General features: G+C 46.7%; 1 protein-coding gene across 2 annotated transcripts in view; it reads right to left on the bottom strand.

Moving 5' to 3' along the window:
• Positions 1 to 1,988: 1,988 nt before the first annotated feature.
• Positions 1,989 to 26,122, bottom strand: part of SELP (selectin P) — a 34,869-nt gene continuing 10,735 nt past the window's right edge. Inside the window, exons 3-16 of one of the 2 annotated variants that reach the window (XM_081025924.1) lie at positions 25,588 to 25,974; positions 22,372 to 22,479; positions 21,774 to 21,959; positions 21,104 to 21,289; positions 20,464 to 20,649; positions 18,068 to 18,253; positions 14,464 to 14,649; positions 9,589 to 9,774; positions 8,872 to 9,081; positions 7,653 to 7,838; positions 6,731 to 6,850; positions 4,382 to 4,412; positions 3,263 to 3,318; positions 1,989 to 2,691 (exon numbers count right to left, since the gene is read on the bottom strand). In XM_081025924.1, coding sequence (XP_080882050.1) covers positions 3,264 to 3,318; positions 4,382 to 4,412; positions 6,731 to 6,850; positions 7,653 to 7,838; positions 8,872 to 9,081; positions 9,589 to 9,774; positions 14,464 to 14,649; positions 18,068 to 18,253; positions 20,464 to 20,649; positions 21,104 to 21,289; positions 21,774 to 21,959; positions 22,372 to 22,479; positions 25,588 to 25,974 — 2,213 coding nt within the window. In that variant the 3' untranslated portion in view covers positions 1,989 to 2,691; position 3,263. The remainder of the gene's footprint in view (positions 2,692 to 3,262; positions 3,319 to 4,381; positions 4,413 to 6,730; positions 6,851 to 7,652; positions 7,839 to 8,871; positions 9,082 to 9,588; positions 9,775 to 14,463; positions 14,650 to 18,067; positions 18,254 to 20,463; positions 20,650 to 21,103; positions 21,290 to 21,773; positions 21,960 to 22,371; positions 22,480 to 25,587; positions 25,975 to 26,122) is intronic. The other variant, XM_081025925.1, reaches the window with a different exon arrangement.

The raw sequence follows: 26,122 nt of genomic DNA, 5'->3' as shown, positions 1-26,122 counted from the left end.
ACGGCCCCGCCGCAGCCTGGGGCCGGCCCCGTATCCCAGGGCCGGCCCCGCCTCCCAGGGCCGGCCCCGCCTCCCAGGGCCGGCCCCGCCTCCCAGGGCCGGCCCCGCCTCCCAGGGCCGGCCCCGCCTCCCAGGGCCGGCCCCGCCTCCCAGGGCCGGCCCCGCCTCCCAGGGCCGGCCCCGCCTCCCAGGGCCGGCCCCGCCTCCCAGGGCCCTCCCAGCCACCGGATTGGCTACATCACTGCCCGGTGACCAGAGGGATTGGGGAGAGGAAGCAGAGGCGGGACTGTTGTACTGCAGGCTGGCCAGGGCGGAGCTCCGAGGCTGCGCTCAGGTGGGCAGTGCCCAGCGAGTCCCAAACCTCGGGCAAAACCCTGTCCCGCCCCTCCCCCCGCTAAGCGCTGCCCCCTCACCACCCTCCGTGAGACCTGCGGGGCGGAGTCCACACTGCCACGCCAGGGTCTCCATCGGAGGGAAAGGGCCGTATGGACTGCGACTGGCACAGACACGTGTCCTCAGGTGGTGAGGAACCCGGGCTGCCGACCTGCGCCACCTGACCGGCTCCCAGCCGGTCCAGTTCCGTCCAGATCGGGGCCTGCGGCCACCGGGGCTGCAGCGGCAGAGCAGAGGGCTTAGAGACGGGCTGGGAAAACCAGACCAGGTCCCCATCCCACTTGCTAGCTGTGTGGTCCTGAGCAAGTTACTCAACCTCTCTGGAGCTCAGTTTTGACATCTGCACAATAAGGATGATAATAATAGTTATCTGTGATAGGGGTTTGGGGTGGATAAAATAATACTGTAAAGTGTGTACCTCCTAGCAGCTGGAAAGCACTGAGCACCTCGTGTACATTATTGTGAGTGTGTTTTTCCTGCCTCCGGGGCCCCCTATGTCTCTCGGGGGGTCTGGCTTGTCCCACCGTGCCTTAAGATCTTGTTTTGCTTTTCCTAGAGAATCTGAGAAGGAAGGATATTGTCTGAAGCACTGTGGTGACGTGTCCCAGGGTTCTTGAACCTATACGCCTCCACGCTTCTGTCTTAGGATTTGTTCAGTAGATTCCACAGTGGCACCTGGCCCATCCCAGGAGGTCACATTGCTATAAGGTGTCAGTAGCTTCCTCCCCTACGCACGAGCTTCCGTCGTTGCTCCTCTGCTGGCATTATTCTCTCAACTCCCCGTTTTCTTCCTCATTGCTGTCCACTCTTTCAGGTCCACCCAGAGTCCTACCTGTCTCCTTGATCCTGGGCCCACGCGGGCTTTCCCATTCTGTGAACTCCTACAACACTGTTCAAACAATACGCTCACGTTGATGACTGGCTGGGTGTCTATTGTCTCCCCCCCTGGATTGTGAGCTATTCAGGAGAGGACAGTGCTTCACTCTCCTGAATCTCCAGTGTCTGTTAGTAAACCTTCCAAATTCCCTGGGAAGCTTTTACGAAATGTAGATTCTGTCTCAGGAGCCAGGGTGATAACCGTCGTCCTGTCATACCTTGTCCAGTGACAGGCAGTCAGAGGGGTCCTTGACAGTGTATCAGAGAAACCTTTTAAAAAGCATTGTGTCCCTAAATCCCAAGGCTACCACCAAAATTCTTGCAAAATTCTTGTGACCTTTAGTGAGACTGTTTCACCATGTTTATTTGCACGGTTGCCTATGTGTCATTCAGTCTGCGTGACTGTTCCTTACCTCACATTGCAGAGACACGGGGCAGCCGTATTCTTTGGTTCTCTATTTTTGTATTAGCTCCAGGTAACTACTGTGTAACTTTCAACAACCTAGTTATGAAACGTGTAAAAGACATCTGTTCTTCGATGTCAAATGGGTGGTGAAGACTCTTTCAGCTCCTCTGACTCTCTCCTTGTGGAAAGGTGGTATGGCATGTATTTGCTGACTGGTTGAAAGGTAGACCTGTGACTGGGGCAACAGTAATTGTGTATCACGTGGACGTAAACAAAGTGATGCATGCAGACCTTAGTAAACAAAACATCAAATAATGGAATATGCCATTTGGAAGGAGTCCGTTTAATTACTCATTTGAATATTGAATTTTGGGGGAGAGTGACCAGTGGAGGAACTGTCCACAATGATATCATGTGCCTTCTTGTCTTGATTCTCGGTCTTCTGCAGCCTCTGGTGCCATCCAGAGGCCTCTCTGGAAGCTTCCACAGCAGAGGGCTCACAGGCTTCATACACAGTAGCCCTGTGTATACAGTAGCCCTCATACACAGAGACCCCAGCGATCTTACAGAAATTCCGTCACGTCAGAGACACCACGTGCCTTTCTACAAAGGAGAGGATGCCTTCCCCCAGTTCAAAACGAGAGGCATTTGTATTCCTCCACAGTCTAGGCTCCTGGTGAGTCAGACATTCCAGTCTCTGGCTAATTAGGATTTCAAGTGACAGGCGAGCCAGAGCCCACAGACCACCGCAGAAACATTTAGTGCTGAAGTGGTGTTGGAAGAAGAGGAGAGGTGGAGCAGGAAGGGGTGGTGGGTGGGGAGTCTGTGCTCAGACTGTGGTATAATCCTTCTGCTCTGCTCCAGAGCTAATCTAAAGGAAATTCCAGGTCTTTTATTCACAAGTATTTACAGAAAACTGCAGTAGATACACTCCAGTTAACGTCAAGTCTAACAGGAAGCCTGATGTTCAACAATAGAATCCTGAGGTTGAGTGCGGTGACCAGGAGGACAGCTCTCTGAAAATGAGCCAAAAGAAATGAAAATGATCTCATTCCCTTAAAAAGGAGAAAAAGAAAGGGGCATCATACCCATCCCCTCTTCAGCATAATCTCTTTCTAGATTCCAGGTAGTCCGCCATCTACGCTACCTTTCTTAGGAAGCTCAACTACTCACTGAGCTTTGTGGGAGAGAGGTGTCAGGAATATTTTTATTTTCCCAGCAGGCCATGCAGGGAATCGGCTCCGTAAAGTTTGTAAAATTTTTCCAGCAGTGGTGACTTCTGGTTATCAAGCCAGTGTCACATTATCTAGGAGCCATTAGTGGGGATGTCAAACATCCTGAAGTAAGTTAGGTCCCATTAGAACCTTTCTACTCTGGAGGAAAAGGAGAGCCTCACATGAACTCACTTTGTATTGTCACTCTGCTGCCAGAGCTATGTCCTACGCCAACAGTTTCTTTCACGGCTTTAAAGTTTAATACCTGCTCAAAATTTAACTCATGATTATATAAAGAAAACTCACGTTTTATATCTTCCCCCTTTCCCCTTCTGTCCTACTTCCTTTAAAAACATCTTCATAGGTAACTTACCTTAAGGGTTTGGTTCAAATGCAGCATTTGTAAAAACTCCATAAGTTCCCAGGTGGCTAAAGAACAGAAACACAAAAATGACCCACTTAGTCCTTAAAGCACTTAGTTCTTGGCCCCAGTCCAGCACTTAGTTCCTCCAGGACCACGGATTACCACCCACCCCCAGAATTCTGCTTTAAAAAGGGAAGGAGAAGCAGAGTTTGTGCCAAGCAGAGTTTTTTAGATCCCACTTACCAGTTCTGGGAAATTTGCATTGCACTTTACGCCCAACTTACGTTATTGCTGATACTCTAGGGACTGGATACCTGCCATGCCCTTATGGGGCTGCAGCCTGTTCTTGGTGAGAGGAAGTCCTTACAGAATGCCCAGCCTATATACTTGATTATCTGGCAGTGGTTTTCACAGAGTGGCAGTACTGCCCCCTCCCGGCGGTGTTTGATTTTTCATAATTATCAGGAGTTAGGTGAGCATTTATGGGCAGGGACCAGGGTGCTCCATGTCCTAACAACAGGCACGAATGCAAAAGAATTGTCCTACATGCCATACAACTTAGAATATCTATCTACTCAGTATTTAGATAGGCGACAAATCTCTGAGCCTGGAACTTCACCGTTAAGTATTTTGCTTTTGCATCTTTTAAAATGCAATTGTCATGTGAACTGAGAGGGATGATTGTAACAGGATTTCCAACTCTTGATCGGAGTTGTTAATGATTTTAGAAAATCAGATTGGCAATGCCTCTGATGTTGTTGGCGGTCACTGATACGACATTCCTGTCAATTGGCCTCGGTGGCTGTTGGCTGCGTAGAGATTCCACCCAAAGGTGCAAGCTGGGATGGCCTCGTAGCGTCTTCTAGTGTAGTGTGCCAGCTTTAGGATTCTGTTTCTATTATAAACCACTGTCCCTTTTGTTTCTCCTTTATGTATCATTAGGGCACACTGATTTTGAAAAACGTGTAGAGAGGATATATTATCTGTGCTTTACTTCAGAATTTGTAAAGGGGACATTGCAAAAGATTTGTTGCGAAAAAAGGGGCGTTATGTATAATCATCCTGACACGTTACAGTAAAAAGTCAAACTAGAAAAATGTACTCAATCATAAAACATTTTCCTCTTACCTGTGAGGGTTCAAGGGGCTTTTCCCATCATCTGAAATAAGCAAGAAGACACAAATGATTGATTTAAAAGAAAAAAAAAAACAAGATACAAGAGAAAGGTCATCTGTGATAGGAATCATTGGGGAAAGTCAGTAGGTAGACTGGTTTTCAGGTGGGCTCGTTAGAAGCGGTGTGTTGGGAACCCTCTCTCCCTGAGAGGTAGATCCTGTTTTGGGCTAAACTAAGCATGTGACAATGTGTAATCCAGAGTCCTCTCATCTTTCTCCTCTTCCTGTTCAATCACAGCATCTCCTCCTATGTCACGCCCCTGCCTTCAGCTTCTTGGCTATGTTTGGTTGTTGTTGAGATCGTTGGTTCTCAAAACCCATTTCTTTGGCCCTTGAGGTCCCCTCAGGTGGATCCTGTGTCACACTCCCTCAGCCATCAGTTGGGCACGCTTACCCTCATGATCAAGTCCATACCAACGTGACAGTGGAGTTTTCGTTCCCTGGTGACATACGTGATGAGGGGTGTCCTGTCTTAATCCAAACCATGAACTCTGAGAGTGGACACTTAAACTATGGCAGCAGGCCTGCCGGTCAAAGTGTCTCGTGGGTAAAAACGTTTTAAAATATTAGGTCAAATGAATGTGAACAAGTATATTTATTACAGGGCATTATTGAGCCTTTAAAGTGGTAATGAATGTGCAGTTTGGATTTGCAGGAGAAGGACATAGTAGGCAGTTTTTTCCTTATTATTTGACCACAGAATCCAAGAAACATTAAAATCCAATTGGGACAGGACAAGGGAAAAATTACCCATCCTCACAAATGAATTTGTTCATGAGGAAAGATAGTGGCAGCAGGTCCCTCTTCATGGTTCAGAGGCTTCCCTAGAAATGTCTTAAGATGAAAGAAAGAGCTGGGGGGAAATGCAGGGACAGGATAATTCATGCTTGCTGATGGAGAGTAGGATCCCTGTCTTTGGAGCTGCTGCCTCTGCCTTTGGGATTGGGTGAAGCAACCACAAATGTTGCATGGAGGGGCTGCCTGTGGCTCCTGGGTGTTTAAACAGTGTCACTCTTTGTTGATTGTGCTACTCACCCCCTCCCAGGAGAGTCCATGGAGACACTTTAGAGAACCAGCCTCCGTGCAATGGTGGCTTCGTAAGTGGTCCGAGCGCAAGGGAAGGGAGCAAGTGGCTCCACCCTGAGCAGTTAAGAGTAGGTGCTCCTCAACTCCATGGCAACTGTGTCGCCGACTTCTGACAGAGCCGCATCCCCCACCCCGCTGAGGCCCCTGGTTACTTTCCATGAGGAATGACAAAGAACAGCCCCGTTTGCTTATGAGAAGTTTCTAAACTACGGACAGGCTCAGCATGTGAGGCAGACAGGCTAAGGATGTTTTAACCCCAAAGACGTGGTTCCCCTCTTTCGTTGGCTAGCGTGCTTTTGAGGAACAGTCTGATAAGCACAGTTTCCCTTACAGGGTCTTCGTCCACTTTAGTCACTTCCCTGCTTTCGTCCTACACTGGATGCAGACGTTTGCATGAGCACATGCATGTCTCTTAGCGTCTCACACCAAGTCATTAATAAAGCAGCAGCTCTTCACACCTCTCGCTGCTTTGCTCGGTTCCTCCACAAGCCTTTTCTGATTCAGACGCAGTAGACTGCTGCACACAGCACTTTCCCAGCTCTTGCACCCTCTTAGGCCTTTTTACATACCGTTCTCTCTGCTAAAACTCTGTTTCCACTCTTTTTCTTTCCCTTGGCAAAATCTCTCTTATGCTTCAAAGTTAAGCTTACAAGACCCTTTCTGACCTATCAGTCTGGTTGGGACACCTCTAGTTTATGTTCCAGTGACAGTCAGGTTGTGTTTGTGTCCTAACACAGTATCACTTTTCAATATTAGCATTGATTTCATGTGTGTATGCGCCCCTCCTGGGTTATCTGTTCCTTCATTTCAGGTACCGTCATTCGCGGTCCCACTACCTAACACACCTGGTCAATAAGTGACTGATACATGAAAGAATGGTGGAGAGAATGCCTGAAGAAGAGCAGCGTGACACTATTTTAATTAGTTTGGGTGACTAAACTAACTAAGGGTTCCCACACCAGAGGCCCCCAAATGCCTAGGTGCATATGAATGGGAGGGTTCTGACAAGTTCAGACTTCCAGGCCCATCTCCAGATCTCCCTGTATTTTAACAAAGGTGATTCTGATGGGCAGTCAGTTCTCAAGATCACTTCTCATGGCCTTGTTTTCTTCCAATGCAAATGTTTTCAAACACGAACAACTGAAGCTGGGTTTTCACCACCCCATCCCAAATCACATGAAAGAAGAAAATAAGGAGAAGATGCTCTCCTATTTACCTTTTTGTCTGCAACGCTTTCTCAGCAGAGCCAGGAGTGTACCACCCATCACCAAACCTGTTGTAGAGGCCACTGCTCCCCCAAAGTAAGTCAGGGCTTCCTGGATGGTCAGTGGCCCTGCTGCAAAGCAAACACACACACACATGCAAGACTTAGGTGTGTATTGTGGAAAAAGCCATCCTTCTCCCAGAAAGGTGCTAAGAATTCTAAACGGTGAGATCAGGTAGGATCGCCTAAGGTCCTGGCACTGCCGATAGCCTGGCATGAGAGAAGGTCATAAAAACTATATTTCATCCCTAACATGTAAATAGTAAGCATAATTTCCAGAGGAGTTATGCTAAGGGTATAATAAAAGGACTTAACTGATTAAATGGTAGACACAAAAATGGAAGTTTGGGCAAATAAAATAAACTATGGGTAATTTTTTTTGCAATCAAAGATATAGTTATAAAACAAAAAGTAGTCATGACAAGCTATAGAGGGGGAAAAATGAGGAAAAAAATAAGAAAGATGGAGGATAAAAGAAACCTTACAAACAGAGGGAACTTCATTTAGGAAGATCTCTGTTTTTAGAGATGTGTTAAACAAAGTTCTGGATAAATTAGGGGTCTGCAGGAAATAACCTCCAGTTGAAAGCGTTTTGGAACTTCAAGATGTATTACCCACAGACTTTAAAGAAATGAGAGGGTTTTTATCACAAATCTGAAGCTCGGAAACAGGAGTGGTGACCGTCTGCATAGAGTCACTGATTTTCATTCCCTCTGCTGTGATAAGGCAAGATTCTGCTCGATTCATGTGAAATGTGTAAATGCAGGGAAAACCCAGTGATGGAAAATGAGACCACTGTCAGGAACACACAGAGAAAAAACACTGCTTTGGTTATTTTCCAAGCGTGACTTCCTAAATTATATGAAAACTATACCTTGGCAGGTTGGCATGGTAGCTGACCACTGGCCATTCTCTTGGCATGCTGTTCTCACTGAGCCATTCAGCAGTTGACCCTCTGGACAATGGAAGGTGCAGGTTGATCCATAGCTGAAATTTCCCCAAGGGTTGGAGCAGTTCATTCCTATTGGCTCAGTGATGTGCAGCTTGGAGCATTTGACAGCTGCAGGAATAAAGAATGCAGGAAAAACAAACATGTAGAGTGACGGTAAAAGAGATTATGGTTTTGTTTGTAACCTGGCTAGCCTTGCCAGCAGGTGAGGTAGAATAGAAAAGGTCAGAAAGGAGATGAGGGACTTTCAACACTCACTCAAGCTCGGCCGACATCACGCAGACTAAGACATCCACTCAGAGCATGGCGGCCAAAGACCTAGGGTGGACACAAAGCGGCGTCCAGCAAATACCTGCTAAGGGATCGATCGATCTTGTCTACAAAAACACTATTGATAAAGACTTCCTTCTCGAAAATACTATTCTGAAGGTTATTATTACTACAGTTGGCAATTCTCTGGCATGTCAGCACGTGTTTATTAAAATATTTTAGTAAGTGTTCAGGATAGCTGGACTCTGGAAGTTTGAAAGAAGTAGAGACCACCACCCTCTTTAAACTATTTTTCAGGGAACTTCAGGCTATTCTCCCTAATTTGTGGACAGGAAACCAAAGCGCAGGATATTAAACTTAATTCAAATACACATTGTTGGGCAACAGTGACATTTGCAAAGCACTGTGCGGTGCTTTGTGGGGAATGCACAGGTGAAAGAGACACGGTACTTCACGTGCAGGGTCAGAGCTCTTCAGAGTATCACACGTGCTTGGTCTTTTTCATTTAGCTTCCTGTTATTAAAATACGGATGCTTACACTGTCACATAATTAATAGAATTGCACCTTGTATTCCATAATGCACGCAGCTGGTTTAATGTTTAGCATGCTTATTGTTCCGACACATGGTCAGGCATTTACAGATGTTTTCTCTCTTAGGTCTTTGAGTACCAGGGCATTCGTTTGTGATGTAAGAAAGGAGAGAAGCGAGGTGCTAGCCATATATTACTTCTAATTGGGATTTGTGTGGATTTCATAGAGGAGCTGACACTTGAGGTGGTCCCTGAGGCTGGGCGGAATTTCAGCAGGCAGGTACAATGACTAGAATGCGCCTGTGCAGTTAGCATCGGACCCTCCCCCACTCCTTCACCTTACCTCTGCAGGCTGGGGTGAATGCTGTCCATTGTCCTGACGGCCTGCAGCTGAGAGCACTGTCTCCCAGGAGCGTGAACCCGGCTTTGCATCCAAAGTAACACGTGGTATTCAAACCAAAGCTCCCCAGGCGATGCCTACAGGACATTGTTCCCTGGCCCGGAGTGATAAGAGCTGGGCATCGCACCTCTGCCGGAGGAGCGGGTGCTACACCTGTTGGGAGGAAATGTTTCAATTTAAAGAGCTTCCAATTCAAAGGAGCATCACAGAGTGAGGGCTGTCGTGGAATAACTGCCGTCCACTCCTTTCATACACAGAGAGGACTTCCCTGTACTTCAGTTCTTTGAAAAGTTGGGCCAGTGACCACCCCTGTACTCTCTCCTCGCAATGAAGCAATGGAGACCAATCCATCTACCAATGAAACTCTTTCAGAAAAAGAGGCCAAAGTCATGAAAGAAAATTTCTGCGTAAGAATCAATGTATCTTTTATCACAAATATAAAAAGTCTTGTCGCTCCCTATCCATTTTTAAAATACATACTCTATGTTCCCTGGACCCTATTTCATACCAAGAATTAGTGCTATAATAACAATAATAACAACAACAACAACAACAACAATAATATAATGTAATATAAACCTGTCACATAGCAAGAACTATTTGTTACTATTGTGGAAGAAATTTCCAGAAGAGCTGTCCTAGTGGATGTATATTACATACCCTCACAGGTTGGTGGAGGTGCTGTCCATCTTCCGGAAGCTGTGCATTTGACATTGTTGGACCCCGCCAGCTTAAAGCCCTTGTGACACGAGAAATGGCAGGTGGAGCCCACGTTGAATTCTCCACGAACGTCAGAACAATCCAGGCTGCCCCGCTCTGGGGCAAATAATTCTGGGCACCTGATGGCTGCAGAATCAAACGAAGAATGTCAGAGTCTTCCAGTTTATCCAGAAGCTTTGTTTCACACCAAATTCATTCCTTTGTATATTCAATATTGAGCACCTACTGTCAGGTGTCTCGCTAGGCAGCAGGCATCCCACAATCAATGCGATAGATCGTTTACTGCAGGGGACGGGAGGAGGGATGGCGGGCTTGGCAAGGGGAGTACAGGTAGGAGATGCAACAGTGAAGAGGTTTAGGGTTGGAGCAGTCAGGAGCTCACAGTTTCCTCCTCTCGCCCATACACCTTGTGCCCCAGAGACCTCGGTGCTCCCTTGGCTCTCACTGTCCTATCTGTATGAGTGCAGTCCAGGATTTCACTTCTGCCAGACACTACTTTCTCTTAGGTATCCTTCTGTCTCCTCAAATCCAACCCATCTACACCCACAGCGGCAGTCTTCTGTCCTGCACGGCTTCCTCCACTTGGATCCCCAGGCTGTTTCTTTCCAGCACAACTCCGAGGCGCAGGAAAGCTCAGAAGCTCCCAGCCAAGCTAGATCAGTGTAGGGAATTTCCCGAACTGACCTGGGTTCTTGCCTCTGGGTTCTTGGCTCACACTGCCCTTAATTCCTTTCTATTTCCCCTGAATAAAATCACACCCATCCATTAGGATCCAACTGAACACAGCCTCTCCAAAGCGTCTGCTGACCACCGCAGCCTGAGGTCTTCTCCTCTGAGCACATCAGCTTTTTGTTTGGACACATATATATATATATATATTTTTGCTATCATATCACATGTCTTTTCTTCCCTCTGCTACTAGTTGGAAAGCTCCTAAGACCCAAGAACCATAAATCTTTGTGTGTCCTGCAGCTCACACGGCAAGATCTCAAGTGGTGCTCCGCAACCATTTGCCAAAGTGGATGAATAAATAAAATCTTAATTTACTTACCATGTCCCCCACAAATTTCTTTTATAAATTATTGCAGTTACATATTTCTCTTAGCATCATATCTATCTCCCCATTAAATTCTCTGACATAAGGTTATTATTTAGCAACAAATATAGGGTTATTGATAACCCTAGCTATTTTGCTTTATTGAAAACATAACAAACATATCAATATTGTTATATTGATAACCCTAGCTATTTTGCTTTGAAAACACAACAAACTTCTTGAAGTCCTATGCATGGCCTCATGGAAAAGTGAAACTCATAGACACAGATAACAGTTTAGTGGTTACCAGAGGGTAAGCGAGGAGAAGGGAACATAGAAGAGGGTAAAGGGGGTCAAATGTATGATGATGGAAGGAGAACTGACTCTGGGTGGTGAGCACACAATGCAATATATCGATGATATATTACAGAATTGTACACTTGAAACCTATGTAGTTTTGCTGACCATTGTCACCCCAATAAATCTTAGTAGAAAAAAGAAAAGTGATATGTTTGGCTTTTATCTACTGGCTCATGGGCTTTTCAGTGACAGGCTCTTCATTGAAGGATTGTGGATGCTTGGGGTGTGAATCCATTCAAAAAGCCAAAGTAATGTACTGAATTTCAGTTTAGTAGTCTCAGATTTTTGAGTCATTGATAAATCCTTATCTGGCAGATCAGTTCCGTTTATTAAACATTTATTAAATATGTCTGTCGTTGTAAGTCATAGCCATCTATGAACATTCTCACTAAAATGACTTTTTAAGAATCTCCCAGGATTTCATATTTAAACCCAAGAAAATGTGTAACGTTAGCTGCCTGAGAGTGGGGACCCTGTCAGCTCTTTCCAACACTGTTTTCCAGGGAACAGGGCCTGGCCCATAGTAGCACTTCTAGCAATATTTGTCAAATGAACGAATAAGTTAGTGGGCACAACTTAATTTGGATGCCTTCTGACAAATTTTTTTACCTGGTGAGCAAAGAACCAAGAACAGCTACTGTTTTAAAAAACTGATTCAAGCGACGCCTGGTACACAGAGAGAATGATGACAGCATTCAGTCCCCTGGGAGATCCTTCTCTGGTCTCAGTTTTGTCGGTCTCGCTCTGCCAAGATTATAGATACAGCCCTTTGTATCTGTGAAAGTCTCTGGACCCTCTTATGTAAAAACCAACCTTGTGCAACCAAAGGCCTCTAAATAACCTTAAGGGTTTGACATTGAGTCATGTAAGGAAGCCTATTTTCCCGTCCAGGAGGCAGCCTTGCTAAGTGAGGTATATGGAAGACTCACTCAGCTGTGGTGTCTGCTGGGCACCCAGCAAACACGGGCTGAATTAAATTTGTGGATTTACCAAGGAAGTTGTTGGAGTGGAGGGGCCTGCTGCAGCCATAGAGGAAGAGATGTTTGATGAAGGCATGAGCTCTGTGAGTAACTTTTAAAAGTGGTCATATCCGTGAGCCTCTCGTAAAACTTTACCAAAAACTGAGTAACTATAAGAGAAATAGCAGACAGACGAGGGTTGCTCTTATCACATGCTTAGCGCTCTGTTTTCATGGATTTTCAAGGCAGTGCTGTCTACCTTCAGCGTCTGTACTAGTGTTTTTCTATAATCCTTGAAGTAGGTGTGAATTCTTGGCTTCACTGGCACTCCACCACCAACTTACAAAGTATTGGTTCCTATTATTGTAAATAGATTTAGTCAACTCTTCTCTGTTTCTTTTTATCGTCTCTTTTTACTTGAGTTGAACACAGATTTGTTGAGAATTTTTCGGAAACAGGATAGGGTGTAACTAATAAATTTAAGTTGGGCGTTCTAAACTCAAACTTTAAAAATCAAGACTAGGAATCCCCATGGAGTCAGAGAAATGTTGGAGTGAAGAAACAAATAATGGAGAATGAGATAGAAGCACAGGTATAAAATCCAGCGCCCAAGATCGGCTCAGACACAGCTGACAGTGCTGAGGCCCCTCATTGGCTCAAGCCGCTGTCCATGGTCAGCGGTGGTTCTAGACGCTGGGCGGAGCTGGGCCTCTTCTCGTGGAGAAAGGGGGGCTCAGAAGGCAGAAGGGGGAACAGGGGCTTCAAAGCTTACAGATGTAACAACCATGTTGATTGCATATACGACTTAAAACTGTAGTGAGATCATTCTTAGGGATATTTTCACCTTTAACCTTAAAGCAGAATGTGGGACAATGGAGCTCAAGATAAATGTCGATGGAATAAATGACTGAGTGAAACATGAGGGAGGGAGCGATGAAGACCTCATGTCACCCCTGAGTTTGTCTGGGGCGGCTTGTAATCTATCTTTCTGACAGCAGATGGTAGCATTTTATGCCCTGTTAGCTTCAGAATTCTCGACCAAGGAAGAGCCCCCGGAGACAATCTTGTCCACTCCTTTCCTTTTGGAACCAATAAAACAGGTATCTAAAGGCGTGATGTGACTTTCTAAAATGACACATGATGGTAGGGGAGAGCAATGCCGATCTTGGGATATTAATCTAGTGCTCATTCCACACGGAAGAATATATAATATTTTAGCTGTTTTTCATATGATGCTAATGAATTTCTATCAACACGTTCTCTCGTCTGATCACCAGGCACTGCTATTTCTAAAGCTCATTTCAGCAATTGTATTTGCACCCCAGGGAGTGGAAAAGAGAAAATTGACTAGTGACTGCCCCAGGATTTAGAAGCCCTGCCACTGGGTGGCAACGTAGTACAGTGGTAAACATACCAGCCCTTTCGTCAGACTAGACCTGGCTTTGGATCCTAGCTCTCTGCTTCCTAGCTGTGTGACCTGTGCCTGCTGTTTATCCTCTCAAAGCCTCGGTGTCTTCATCTTTAAGACGGTTGTGTGGATGGAAGGCGATGATGTATATGAAACAGCCAGTATTTATTACACAAGCAATAAATATGAGCTGTTTGTGCTGGTCCCATTATTGCTGAGTACCCTGAACAATACATTGGCACCGTGGTGCTTTTTGAAAGTTAACACAAGCTGTGAATTAATTAATTCAGTACATTTCTACTTCAGAGGATGCTGTATGCTAGGTTCTGTGTCAGCCAGATGTTTTGGGGAAATCAAAGACGGATGCGATCGAGGCCCCACCTTTGACAATTCCACTAATTCACTATCAGTAGGGCTTGTGCTTAAATCAGTATCACCAGTAAGTGGTAAACTTCAATGCAATTATAAATTCCCTCGAGGACGAGGGAACTTATAATCCGTATGGAAGTGGGGGAAGGAGAGCAGTACACAGGGGTTAGGCTGTGAGATTCACGAGGGCCTGGGGTGAAACCACATCCACCCTGAACAGGCTCAGGGTCTGGGGATTAGTGTGCTTGGTGAAGGCGAATGTAGGAATGAGTGATGAAGAGTGCAGTCGAGAAAGACTCTGTAAGGAAATGGAAATCCCAGTGACACAGCTGAGCGTTATCACTCACTCATAGTGTAAATTTTGAGGTTACTCGACCTCTCTGAACCTGTTTCCTAATCTGTAAAATGGAGATGATACTGCCTTTCCTCATTATTTCAGAATTGGGGTAGCCATCTAATGCCATATGACGTGCAGGCAGTTTATAAAACTATGAAATGTTTAACTGAAGTTGTTAGGAGAGAGAAAGAGAGAGAGAGAGAAGCTGCTATCAGTCGAGATTACCATGCTTGGTGGAGAGTGTGTTTCCTTTAAGCTTCAGACAGTTTTACACAAATCCCTAATGATTCTTCATTCTATGGCGTTACCTGAGATGCCATGAGAAAATACAGACCCAAAATCTTACCTTCACACATTGGTGGGGAACCCGTCCAGAGGCCAGATGGAGTACAGTCCAGTTTTTCTGGTCCAGATAAAGAGAATCCCTCATTACAGGTGAATTGGCACGTAGACTTATAACTGGAATCTCCCAGAGGGTGGACACAGGTCATCATTCCATTCTGAGGGCTTAGCAGAGGTGTGCAGGTAATGGCTACCATGGAGGTGGCAGAGGAGGAGAAAAGGGGTTGTTTTAGGACTCGGCAACCTGAAATCAGTGTGTGTGTGAGAGCTGCATACACAGGGCAGCATTTGGTCAGAAACCATTGTTTGAATTTGGTAGTACTTTATCACCAGTTCGAGGTCATGTAACATAGAGGCAGCTTACAGTTGATTGATATCCTGAAACGCTCACCCTCAAAGAGCTTTTGCAGTAATTTTAAAAGGGAGCTGGTGCTTGGTTTGCAAAGAGTGATGCAGCTCATTTCAGTGGCCTCTGGACAGGAGTGAAAGTGGCTGCTTCCTTACTATCTTCTTCGGAAACAGACCTCATGACCTTACCAGAACCCAAAGACAAGCGATTGGAAAGAGGAAAATGGAGTCCAGTGCTTTCCTTCCCCTCCAAATTTCCTTTCCCCAATCAAGTGGTGTCATGACCGTGGGTCCACATCCTGGCTCTGTTACTCACTAGCAGTGTGTCTCTGCACAAAGAGTTTTCTGAGCCTCAGTTGCTTCATGTAGGAAATTGGGAAAATAATAATCCTTACCTTCAAGGGATCCTTAGTTTTATTTTTTTAAAAAATAAGCTAATTAAATATGATGTAAAAATTAAATTTAAAAATAGTTTTTAATTCATGGACACAACGTAGGCTCTTGATAGAAATGACCACCTGCAAATGCTCTTTCCATCCGTCTTATCCTACATGCAGGGACCAGCCTCAAATGACTTGCGAAAAAAGGTAAATTAGATCTTCCAGTTCTTTGCCACAGTTTATACCTGTAGAGTTTGAGGTGCTAGGGGACTTGCTCTGTGACTTTTGGCAAGTCACTTCACCTCTCAGAGCCTCTGTAGCTTTCCCTTTAAATATGGAGAATAGCATTACATAGCTCCCAGGATTTTTACAAGGGTCAGAAGTGAAAAGACTACATGCAAATGTTAATGGCTGGTGAGATGACCCTCTGCTAATTAATGCAACGATGAAGCCCAGATTAAACATGCTGACGTTAGAAAGTGAAGACTAAGAGAACACATGGTGTAGGGTATTTCTTCCTCACTGTTTGACCTGACTGAGCAGTGCAATGGCTGTAGGCCAGGGATGGTGGCAGTATGGCTGAATCTTCAGCCACTGACGAACGGCCTGAGGTTTCGAAAGCATTTTCTATACCTTTCTCTTCCCTTCATCACTTCCCCTGTCCAACCACATTTCCCCCAATCTGATCAACTTCTCCGAAGACCTAGTTAGTTTCTGCCACTTGAAAAGTCTTTTTGCATTCAGTGTGTGTGTGTGTGTGGTGGTGCATGGGGGGAAGCAAGTCAAGAAGCATATAATCTGTAAGGACAAATTGGGAGGGTCTTGTGCCAAGGAGTCCGTTTCCAGCTCTGTTGTGGCCATGCCTTCTGATAGCTGGGGTGGGTACGTAGGGGTGGGAGGGGCGTTGAAACGGGAAATTGATACACTCTCTCAGAAGTATTACAACAGCTAGTGGATTGCTCGCCTCCTGGTACCTCTCCGCCCAGCCCACATGTGGGTATTTCACTTGATGCTCACCCAGTAACAAGAGGAGAAAGTTCAATCAGAGTAAACAAAGCACTAAAAGCAGAAGGGAACTGGAAGTTCACAGGAAGCCGTGGTGCATGTCACCCTCCTTGCCGTGACATGCCCACAACCAGGGCAGAATGGGGCAATGAGCTGTAATCTGTGCCCCGCACAGCAGGTGGCCCAGGAGCATTCTGGTCACTGCACTAGCCCTCTCCAGGGACCCCACCTTCTTCCCCAAAGCTGTGTGGACTTTGTCACATATCCAGGCTTCAGTGGAGCCAGGATGAGAGCTGAGGGGACAAGGTCACAAGCCTCACCCTGGTCTATCCAGACCCAGCTCAGAAGGTGTCCCCAACCCCAGCTCCAGTGGCTTTCTGTGCACTGTCTCCCTGGGGATCAAGGAGATTCAGTGCTGCTGAGGTCATTCACTCACTCACTCATTTATTCACTGACCTAACTGAACAGTGGTGCATATGTGTGTGTGTGCTTGTGTGTAACCTGAATAGCAAGTGGTCTTCCTCTCCATGAAAAACATGTATCTGCCTGCTTTCACGCCCATGTTGAGAGCCTAAGCAAAGTAAAAGGCAACAGCCAACAATGCAGAATTATCGGGTATTTTACCAGTTTAATTTTATTAAAATTGTGGAAGTGTCATAAAAATCCTAATTGCATGGAGGGGAAAGTGGATGGGAAATAGTAGAAGACTTCATACAAGAATGCTAACTCTATATATTTTAAGGTGGGGGTATTTAAGAGGATTTTTATTTCCCTATTTTCTTATTTTTTTCTAGCTTTTATAAATGAAAATCTTGCATTTTAAAAGCAATATTTGCCAACAAAAATGGAAACATTGAATGAAAAAGGAAAGGGAAATGAAAAGCATATACCCATCCTTCAGCCCCCAAACACGGTGACTAGAGCCAATGGATTTCATATGATATTGATAGAACACACTGGTTTTATTTTACATCATGTACAAAGCAGATATAAATGCTTATGCTGAATATGCATTTTTTTCAATGCATTTTATTATATTTTAAGTAGATTTATATAGTAAAAATATAATAAAATTATATTATAGTAAAATTATATAGGTTTCAAGTGTATACTTTTGTAATACATCATCTGTCTATTGCATTGTGTGCTCACCACCCAAAGTCAAATGTCCTTCTGTCACCATATATTTGACCCCCTTTACCCTCTTCTACCTCCTCCCTCCCCACTTTCTCTCTGGTAACCACTAAACTGTTGTCTGCGTCTATGAGTTTCTGTTTGTTTGTTGCTTTCAGTTTTATATCCCACATGAGTGAAATCTGTACTTTTTTTTATTCCGAGATTTTTAACCTGCGTTTATAGATTAGTTTCTTCCTCTTTTCATCACTTGTTCATGTATCCTAAGTCAGTTTCTCCAGCCTTACACAGAACTGGAGGATGTTTGCAGGCAGGCACGTGTAAATTTTGCCGCTCCCATTCTACTATGACCCCCTTGGGAGCCCCCATTCCATACGATGCTCTGTGGTTCCCAGGAGGACAGTGCCAGGTCTCCCTTGGGACAGCCATCCTCAAGCTGTTTTTCTACTCTGGCATTTCCAAATACTGTGTTCAGCCAACTGACAGCAGTTCACCTGCTCATGGAGGGAGCCGCAGGTCCTGCTACAGGCCCGGGTCCATCGTTGGCAGGGCTGTTCCCACCCCCCAATGCCCTGCTGCTCATGTTATTGACCCAGCCCTGAAGGCGGCTGCGTTCAGAATCACTGGGTTACAGGATGAAAGTGTTTATTCATCGTCTAGTCCATTTCAAGTTTCTGGCTGCTAGATAGTTACCACCTCTGACATGCAGCCTTTTAAAATCCCACTGACAATCCGTCTTACCTTGGCATTCTGGAGAAGGAGAGCTCCAGTTCCCAGTCGCCAAGCATCGCAGCTCCCTCGCTCCCACCAGGAGTAAGCCTTCGTCACAAGTGAAGTGACAGGTGGACTGGTACCTAAAGGTGCCCAGGGGGTGGGAGCAGCTCATCTGGGCCTTGTTTGGAGCCGAGAGACCCTGGCACGGCAAAGCTAGAGGGTGAAGAAGGGAGGAAGAAAGGGAGTGAGGAGACAGTAATGTACAGTACTCACTGATTCTGTCCCCTTAACCCATTCTAGTGCCAGAACGGGGACTTCTGATCTGGGCACGTTTAACCTGGGGGATGACAAAATAATCACAGTGACACATGAAGGATTTTATGACAAAAATGCTGAGAGCCATTATTAAGTATTTTCACAATATGTGTCAATCATTTTTAAAGCATCGTACTTTTGGACCCAAGAATCTGTGCTGTGTAATCAAGATGGATATGAGTGCAGAGACTTTTGCGTTTTTTTTTATCAAGACATTATCTGTAAGAGCAAAATGCTCAAAACACACAAATGCCACTTATCAGAGGCTAAAAATAAATGATGGTGGATCCATGAAAGGAATAGCAAAGGTCACTAAAAATGATCTATTTTACTTTGGAAAGACATGGGAGGTGTCGTAGTGTATGCTGTTACGTGAAAAAGCAGAATATAAATTGTATGCTCTACATCACACAAAACAGCTGGTCCCATGTGGAAAGAACACACGGATTCTATATCTGTTAAGCCTTATCTTTACAATGGGAACAATAATTATGACTACCTCGTGAAGTTACACTGTCACCTGCTCTGATTATTAATATTAGTCGTAGCAATCGATAGTAGTAACATCATTAGAGCTACGTGTCAGATGCAGACCCTGAGTCTCAGACGGGAAAACTCGAGGAAGGCTTATCAAGGACGTTATTGAGACCCATCTCCAGATGTTCACGTGAGCCTCCACCTACCTCTTCTGGGTGATGACGTGGTTACCTGCCTGGGGACGAGAATGGTTCCACGATCCCTTAGGACCCCGCCCTTTAAGCATGGCAGAGGGCTCTTGGTGTCTGTCTCTCAGACCATGGCCCCCATTCCATCCCATTACCCTCACTAAGCCTGGCCATCATGGTGCGTGGTCAGCTATTCCTCCAAAGCCTCATTTTCGTTTTCCGATTTTTTTCATTGTAGTAACATACACGTGACATAACATTTGCCGCTGAACCATTTGTAAGTGTGCAGTTTATTGCTATTACGTACACCCATCACAGCTGCCTGTCTCCAGAACTTTTTCATCATCTCACACAGAAACTCCAAACCCACTAGACACACTCCCGGTTCCCTGCCTCCCAGCCCCCTGGCAACCACCATCTCCTTTCTGTCTCCATGAATCTGACTACTCTAATTGCCTCATGCACGTGCTATCACACAGTATTTGTCCGTGACTGGCTTGTTTCACGCAACATAATGTCTTTGAGGCTCATTCATGTTGTAGCATGTGCCAGAATTTCCTTCCTTTTTAAGGCTGAATACTATTCCATTGCTTGTATGTACCACATTTTGCTTATCCACTTGTCGATGGACGCTTTAGTTGCTTCCACCTTTTTACTGTTATGAATAATGTGTTATGAACATCGCTGTGCTAATGTCTCTTCAAGACCCTGCTGTCAACCATTGCCTCACTTTTAAATCAGGGTATACTTAGAGCTAAGGGATTCACAAAAACTGTCCAAGGATCCCAGTAAATGGCAACGCGAGATGCCAGTATTATACTTTGGGACACGGCTTCTGTGTGGGACACCCCTTGTAAAAAAATAATCCTATGCCTTAGTTCTCATGTAAGAGTAACAAATTGAAAACGTGAACCATTAAAAGATCGTTTTGTAAGCTCAGATCACAGATGTAGGATTTATAAGATAATGCTATTATCCTTATCTACATTTCTAAAGCTCATAGCAGTTTTAAGCTTGTTTCCACGCACATTATTTCACAAGCACGTGAGCACGTAAGTAAGGCAGAAAATCGTGTTCCCACGTTACAGAAGCCACGGAGCCTCAGAGAGACCAGAAACTTGTTGCCAGGAAACGACAGGACTGGACCCCACATCTTTTCCTTGACTCTGTTCCGCATGCGCCATTCCAATCCCTGTCCCCCCTTCTCCTTCACGCCAACCCACCCCACACGTGCCGATCAATGCAACCCAACCCTGAGGCCCAGTCTGTGGTAGTGGACACGTGCCTAAGACCGGCTTTGCTCCCCATTTCATCCCTAGTGCCCAGCACAAAGGGCGCGGCACATGGTGGATTCTTAGTGAATGTCTGATGAGTAAGTGGAAGACATGCTGGCACCTCTAATAGGCTGGGAGGCACAGAAGGGACGTCACGATGTCACCGTACCTTGACAGACCGGGGCTGGTGCTGTCCACTGTCCCCCGTCAGCACAGCGGACTGTGTCAGCTCCTCTCAGCACGAACCCTTCAGCACAGCGGAAGCTGCAATTGGCATTGTACTGAAATGCGCTCGGGGACGGGGAGCAAGCCAGGCTTCCGTGGACCGGACTCTCCAGTGGCTCACATGCAATGGCTAAACGGACAAAGGCATCATCTGAAACTGGGTAACGGAGGGCTCACTTCTGCCTCCAAAGAGCCCCCCTGAGAGAGAGATCATCTACAACTTTCTACCCACATTGCCAGGATGTTCAGAACCCCAAAACCTCGCTTTTCCAAAAGGAAACTAGTTGCCAAAGATGTGGACACCACCCTTTTTCTACTTATGTGCAGTTTCTGAATGAGGTCGTTCTGAACCTGCCTGAGGGCTGTGAATTTGGGGGAAGGGACGACTCTCCAATTTTACTTGTAGTAAAATCAGCTCCTTTTCCCTAGAGCCTGACAGGCTTTTCGTACCCCAGCTGTACCCATCCAGCTGAGTGGAAGGCAGAGGGTGGCCAGCTTCTCCGTGAGCGGGCTGGTTTCATGTGTACTCCCAGCACGAGCTGGACGCAGTGGACATGCCACATCCCCAGCGGCCTGAGACTCACCTTTGCACACTGGGGCAGGCGCTGTCCACACGCCTGCAGCCGTGCACTGCACCACCGCGGACCCAACCAGGACAGACCCCTCCTCACAGCGGAAGCTGCAGGTGGGCTGGTGTTGGGGGCTTTCTGCAAGGGGCTGACAGGTCATGCTTCCCCGCTCCGGAGGCTTCAGGACAGGGCACTGGGTGGCTACAAACAACCACAGAGCAATGGCGTGAGGACCTGGGAGCCTCAGGACAGCGCAGCAGAGTGGCAGGCAGGACCATGAACTTCGTTGATTAGAGGGTGCTTCTGGTAGCTGTTATTTTAAAGAGCCAAACACCCTTATTTATATTTACCTTTTTAAAAAAGCAAGGCAAAATGATCGAATTAATAACACTCGACACCTAAGTCCCCATTACTGTACTTTGTGTGCTTTGCAAGTAACAAAGGGAGAGAGGATGTGATGTTTTCGCCCGAGAATCGAGACTGAAACTGATTTTCTCACTCGGCAGATACACAATACCTTGAAAATCAAAACTAGTGTTACCCTGATCGACGGGTAATAGTAACGACCCGAATTCCTCAGATAATGTGGATCCTCACTGCTTCCCATGTTTCTTGATGGAGAAAGCGTATCCTCCCCTCTGAAGTTCAAGTTGTCAGTGGGATGGAAGGGAAAGGGTGTACGTACCTACACACTGTGGGGGTTGACTGGTCCAGCTTCCAGAAGCCAGACATTCCAGCTGGCGGGGCCCGGTCAGTGTGTAGCCTGCAGCACAGTGGAAGCTGCACTGGGACTTGAAAGAGAAGCTTCCCAGAGGGTGTTGGCAGTCCATGAGCCCGTGCGGAGGGGGGTCAGGTTCTCCACACTCTCTGACTGCAGGGACAAAAGATGACGTTTTCATTGCAGCCTGGAGACAAGGTCAGGTTCACTGAAAGCTGGAACTATGACATCCCTGGTTTCCTGGGCTTCTAACCAACCCGTCATCCCGGTCCCTTCGAATGGGCTGCACCCTGGGAAATAATCGTTCTTTCACTGGTTTTTCTCTCAAACAAGTGAAACTGGCCTTTGTTTTGCTTCCTTTACATTCCCCTTTTCCCTTCTGAGATTTTTCTAAGCAAACGGGCTCTCTAAGAATAAAGTGTTGCCACCCAGAGTGTGTGTCTAGGAGCAACTGACAGATGGCTGCGAGGACGTAAGACGAGCCTTTGCTCACTGCCGTCTCCAGCGTGGTTTCTTCCCCGGCATCACCTCCCGCACGGGAATACCAACAAGACAGTTGCCTCACCGGATTCACACTCTGGCCCGTAGAACCCGGGGTAGCAGGAGCAGGTGTAGTTGCCGATGGTCTCCACGCACTCTCCTTGTTGGCTACAGGACGTGTCCTGGCACGAGGCTGCCGAAACACAGAAGGGTCAGGATCGGGCGCATTGCCAGGACGTGTGAAGAAAAGCTGGGTTCTTGTTCCAAGCACAGACCCAGCCCCTGGGCGGTGAGACAGAGGTAGCTAGACAACGGAACCCAGTGTCCTCTGGAGAGCCAGCGTATCGGCCATGAAGGGCTTTGCGTGGCTTCCGCGTTAGGCTGCATGTAGGGCTACCTAAGGAGGAATGGCTGTGTGTGGACACAGAGGGACAAACGGAGTTACCGATGGCAGTGTAGACAGAGAAACGCCTCTGTGTGGCTTTCTAAGGTTCCTCACAGAGGCGTCTTACTCCAGAAGCCCCTCCGACAGACAGAACAGTACAGCAGTGAGGAGCCAGACATGGGGCCACACACAGGTAATCAGCATCCTTCCTCTGCCGCCTACAAGTATGTGACCTCAAGCCAGTGACTCTGCCGAGCCCACCCTGTCCTTTGCTGGGGCCAAAGCCCTTCTACCTTTTCTTCATTTCAAATCTATGCCCAGTACCCCAGGCAGGAGCAGCGGAGCCAAATGAGCTGTTTAAGGGCCACTCAGTAAAGGACAAGCAATCGTATGAGGAGATGTGTCACAGGTCTGCAAGTGCGGGGCCTGCCAGGCCCTCCTCACTGCGTCTGTGCCACTTGGGTGACGACAGAGGGAGCAGGGCCAGCGCTTCTTTCCGGCAAGGGCCTCTTTGAGGTGCATGCGGTATGCGGGAGGCGGAGCACTAAGAATGTTTTCATGATCGTTTTTACTGGTGAGGTCAGAGCCGGACCAGGGTCGGTGTCTACACTGGGTTCTCGTGGGGTGTCCTCTGCACGGAGGCCTCGCCACACGTTGGCCCTCTTTGGGCTCTGTTACAAGAGGCAATGCATAGGTCACATAGAGGCCTTCACTAGACGAAACGTAGTGTTTACTCTCAACTCTGAGACGCTGTAAACATACAAGTCATGCACGGTTCTGCGGGAGTTGTTCCGTGACAGCCAGAGCGTTTGGTGAAGCTGCACCAGAGCACTGGGAAGGGTCTGAGTAAAGCACATGTGGGAGGAGCAGGAGTGGGAGACAGAGGTCTCGTCCACACCTTCCACCCCAGTCACCGGGACCCCACCAGTGCTTTGCAGCAGCAGCACCAGCCTGCCCTGTGTTCTCGGTGCACATAAATTTTGCTCAGATTGTAGCTCTCGCAAGAGCCCGGGGCTCTAGGATTGAAAAACACAGCCTATGTTCTGTATTCTACTCCATTTCAGGGTTTCCAGGCAGGTTAGTCACTTGTCTATTCCTTTGGAATTCCGGGAAAGAATATAGAGATGATTCAATTAATAAATATTTTTTCGATTGCCTGTTCTGAGGTCTCACAAATCCTGACATTTAGGGAATTGTTCCAGCTTAATTTCTTGTTGCAGTGTACATTTCTACTTCTATTCTATCTCGTGCAGAGAACTGATGGTTCTCCACCCGCTTTATATCCTGAATGGCAGATGCCAATCAGTGATAGCCAATCAGGCTGCCTGGGGTGTTGTGTTAGGGCAGATGGAAGCCACTCGGGTGAAACTGTGCCCATTAGTGATGTCTGCCAGTGGTGCAGGTGAGAGTGGCACCATTCATGCCCGTGATTTCAATCTCTTTTCTGTCTGGTAACTGTTTGCTCCCTTTATTGGAAAAGACTGTCTGGCCAATATGGATGTTGAAGGTTGGGTGGGGACTGGAAGCGATGGCTGGAGCATGTAGTGGAAGCCAAGATAATGTGACAGGGACAGTTCTAGGGAGGCATAGCCCAGGAAGGGTGGGGGCTGACTGGGAGAGCGGGTGGTTGAGCAAATATCCCGGTAACATCCATCCTGGCCTTTGCAGAACAGGTCGTTAATTAATTAATTAATCTGATAACAAATCAATTATTTATAAAATGAGACCTGACTACATGACAACTACTTACGGGTGTTTTCCCTCAGCTAGGAGCCTGGGTGAGAAGAGGGATAAAATGGAGGGAATACTCTGTACTGTGCATTCTGCTTCCTATTGTTGAGGGCTTCTGAGAGGAGGTGTTTATAATCGAGAGAGTGTCAAACGTATATAGCAGAGTGTGGCATCTGTAAGATGACTTATTACAGAAGAGTTCTCGGGGCTCCCTTGCTCAGGGCGATCAGTACTCCGCAGCCACCGTGTCCCGGTGCTGCTCAGGGTGGGAGGGGCTTTTCCAAATGGGAAGCCACATCAGAAAGATGGCATCCGTTCTGGCACGAGGCGCGTGGCCACAGGAAGAGCAGGCCTTCGTGCACGTCTGCTTAGTCTGGAACTGGCAGACTGAGAAGCAAATCTAGTCACAGGATCACACCTTCATTTACCTCTTTCTTTTCCTTACCCCCAACCCCCACCAAAGTCCAACAGACCTGAAGGTGTGTTGCCATTGAAGGTAATCTATAAGGCCCTTGTGATCCTGGGTCACATTCTCAAATTGTCTCACGAGAATGTAAAGCAAAGGGTATGGTAGCCTGTGGGGCTCAAAGACACCCACTCTGGAGTCAATATGAGTTTGAAACTGGCTCCGCCAACAAGTAGCTTAGAACCCTCGGCAGATAGGGTTCCTAATAGTTCTGAGCCTTTCCTTCATCTGCAAAATGAGAGTTATGGAAGGACGTGCTCGATGAGGTTCTCATGGGGACGAACTGATACAAAATGGATTTATGACACGGGAACTAAAAACGACGCCCAATAGGTATCAGTTACAACTGTGTCTCCTGGGGTAGGGCCAAGTTCCCTCTCAACATCTGCTCTCTCTTATACGAGGCCATAGTGGTACAGAGAGCTCTGGACATACATTTTAGGAGACAAAAACCTCCTGAGCCTCTAGCTCATCAGCTTTCAAATGACAAGAGTGGGCTGGATGGTGTCAAAATTCCCTTCTCATTTCAAAAGTCCCGTTTCCTCTAATCCTGACCTTCTGCTTTGCGAGGCGCTCAGGAACGCTGATGGATTCACAGTTTGCCCTGTTTACATGTCCCGGATTGTGTGACTCCCTGTTCCTGACTCAGTGGCTATGTCAACGAACCGGGGATGGCATTTGTTTTAAACAGAGAAATGTCAGAGTAGAGAAGCCCCCACCTGTATAGCACAGTGCCCGTTTCCTTCTCCCGCAGGGTTCATCGTTCCACTTGCCGGGGGCCGACACACTCTTGATGTAGATTTCCACGCAGTCCTGGTTGTTCTTTTTGTTGTTTGGCTCATTGTCAGCCCAGTTCTCGGCTTCCTTAGTGAGAGTCTTTTTGGTTCCCACCCAGGTCCAATTGTTACTGATCTTTCGGATCCCAATCCAGTAATAAGAGCGATAGTAAGGTATGACGTCATTGAGGTAGGCGATTTCATTTTTATTCTGGATGGCCACTAAATCTGTGAAGTACTTCTGGCAGAAACTCCGGGAGACATTCCACGTGTAGGCATGGCTGCTGTAATTGTAGGTCCACGCAGCCACTTCTTTCTGGTTCATTAGCTCTAAGGAAAGGAGAGCGCAAACCTGGTTAGCTTCCCTAACCAGAAGGGGGGCTGTGAGCCTAAGTATACTTCTGTGGAGTCAGATGAGTTTCTGACCAGGAGACGAATACCCAAACGCGACTCTTTTATGTCTCATCTAGTTGTTTTA

Source organism: Rhinolophus hipposideros (assembly GCF_964194185.1).
Source record: "Rhinolophus hipposideros genome assembly, chromosome: 19".
NCBI classification, from domain to species: domain Eukaryota; kingdom Metazoa; phylum Chordata; class Mammalia; order Chiroptera; family Rhinolophidae; genus Rhinolophus; species Rhinolophus hipposideros.
Note: the sequence above shows the minus strand (reverse complement) of the source record. Positions and strands in the feature narration are given on the sequence as shown.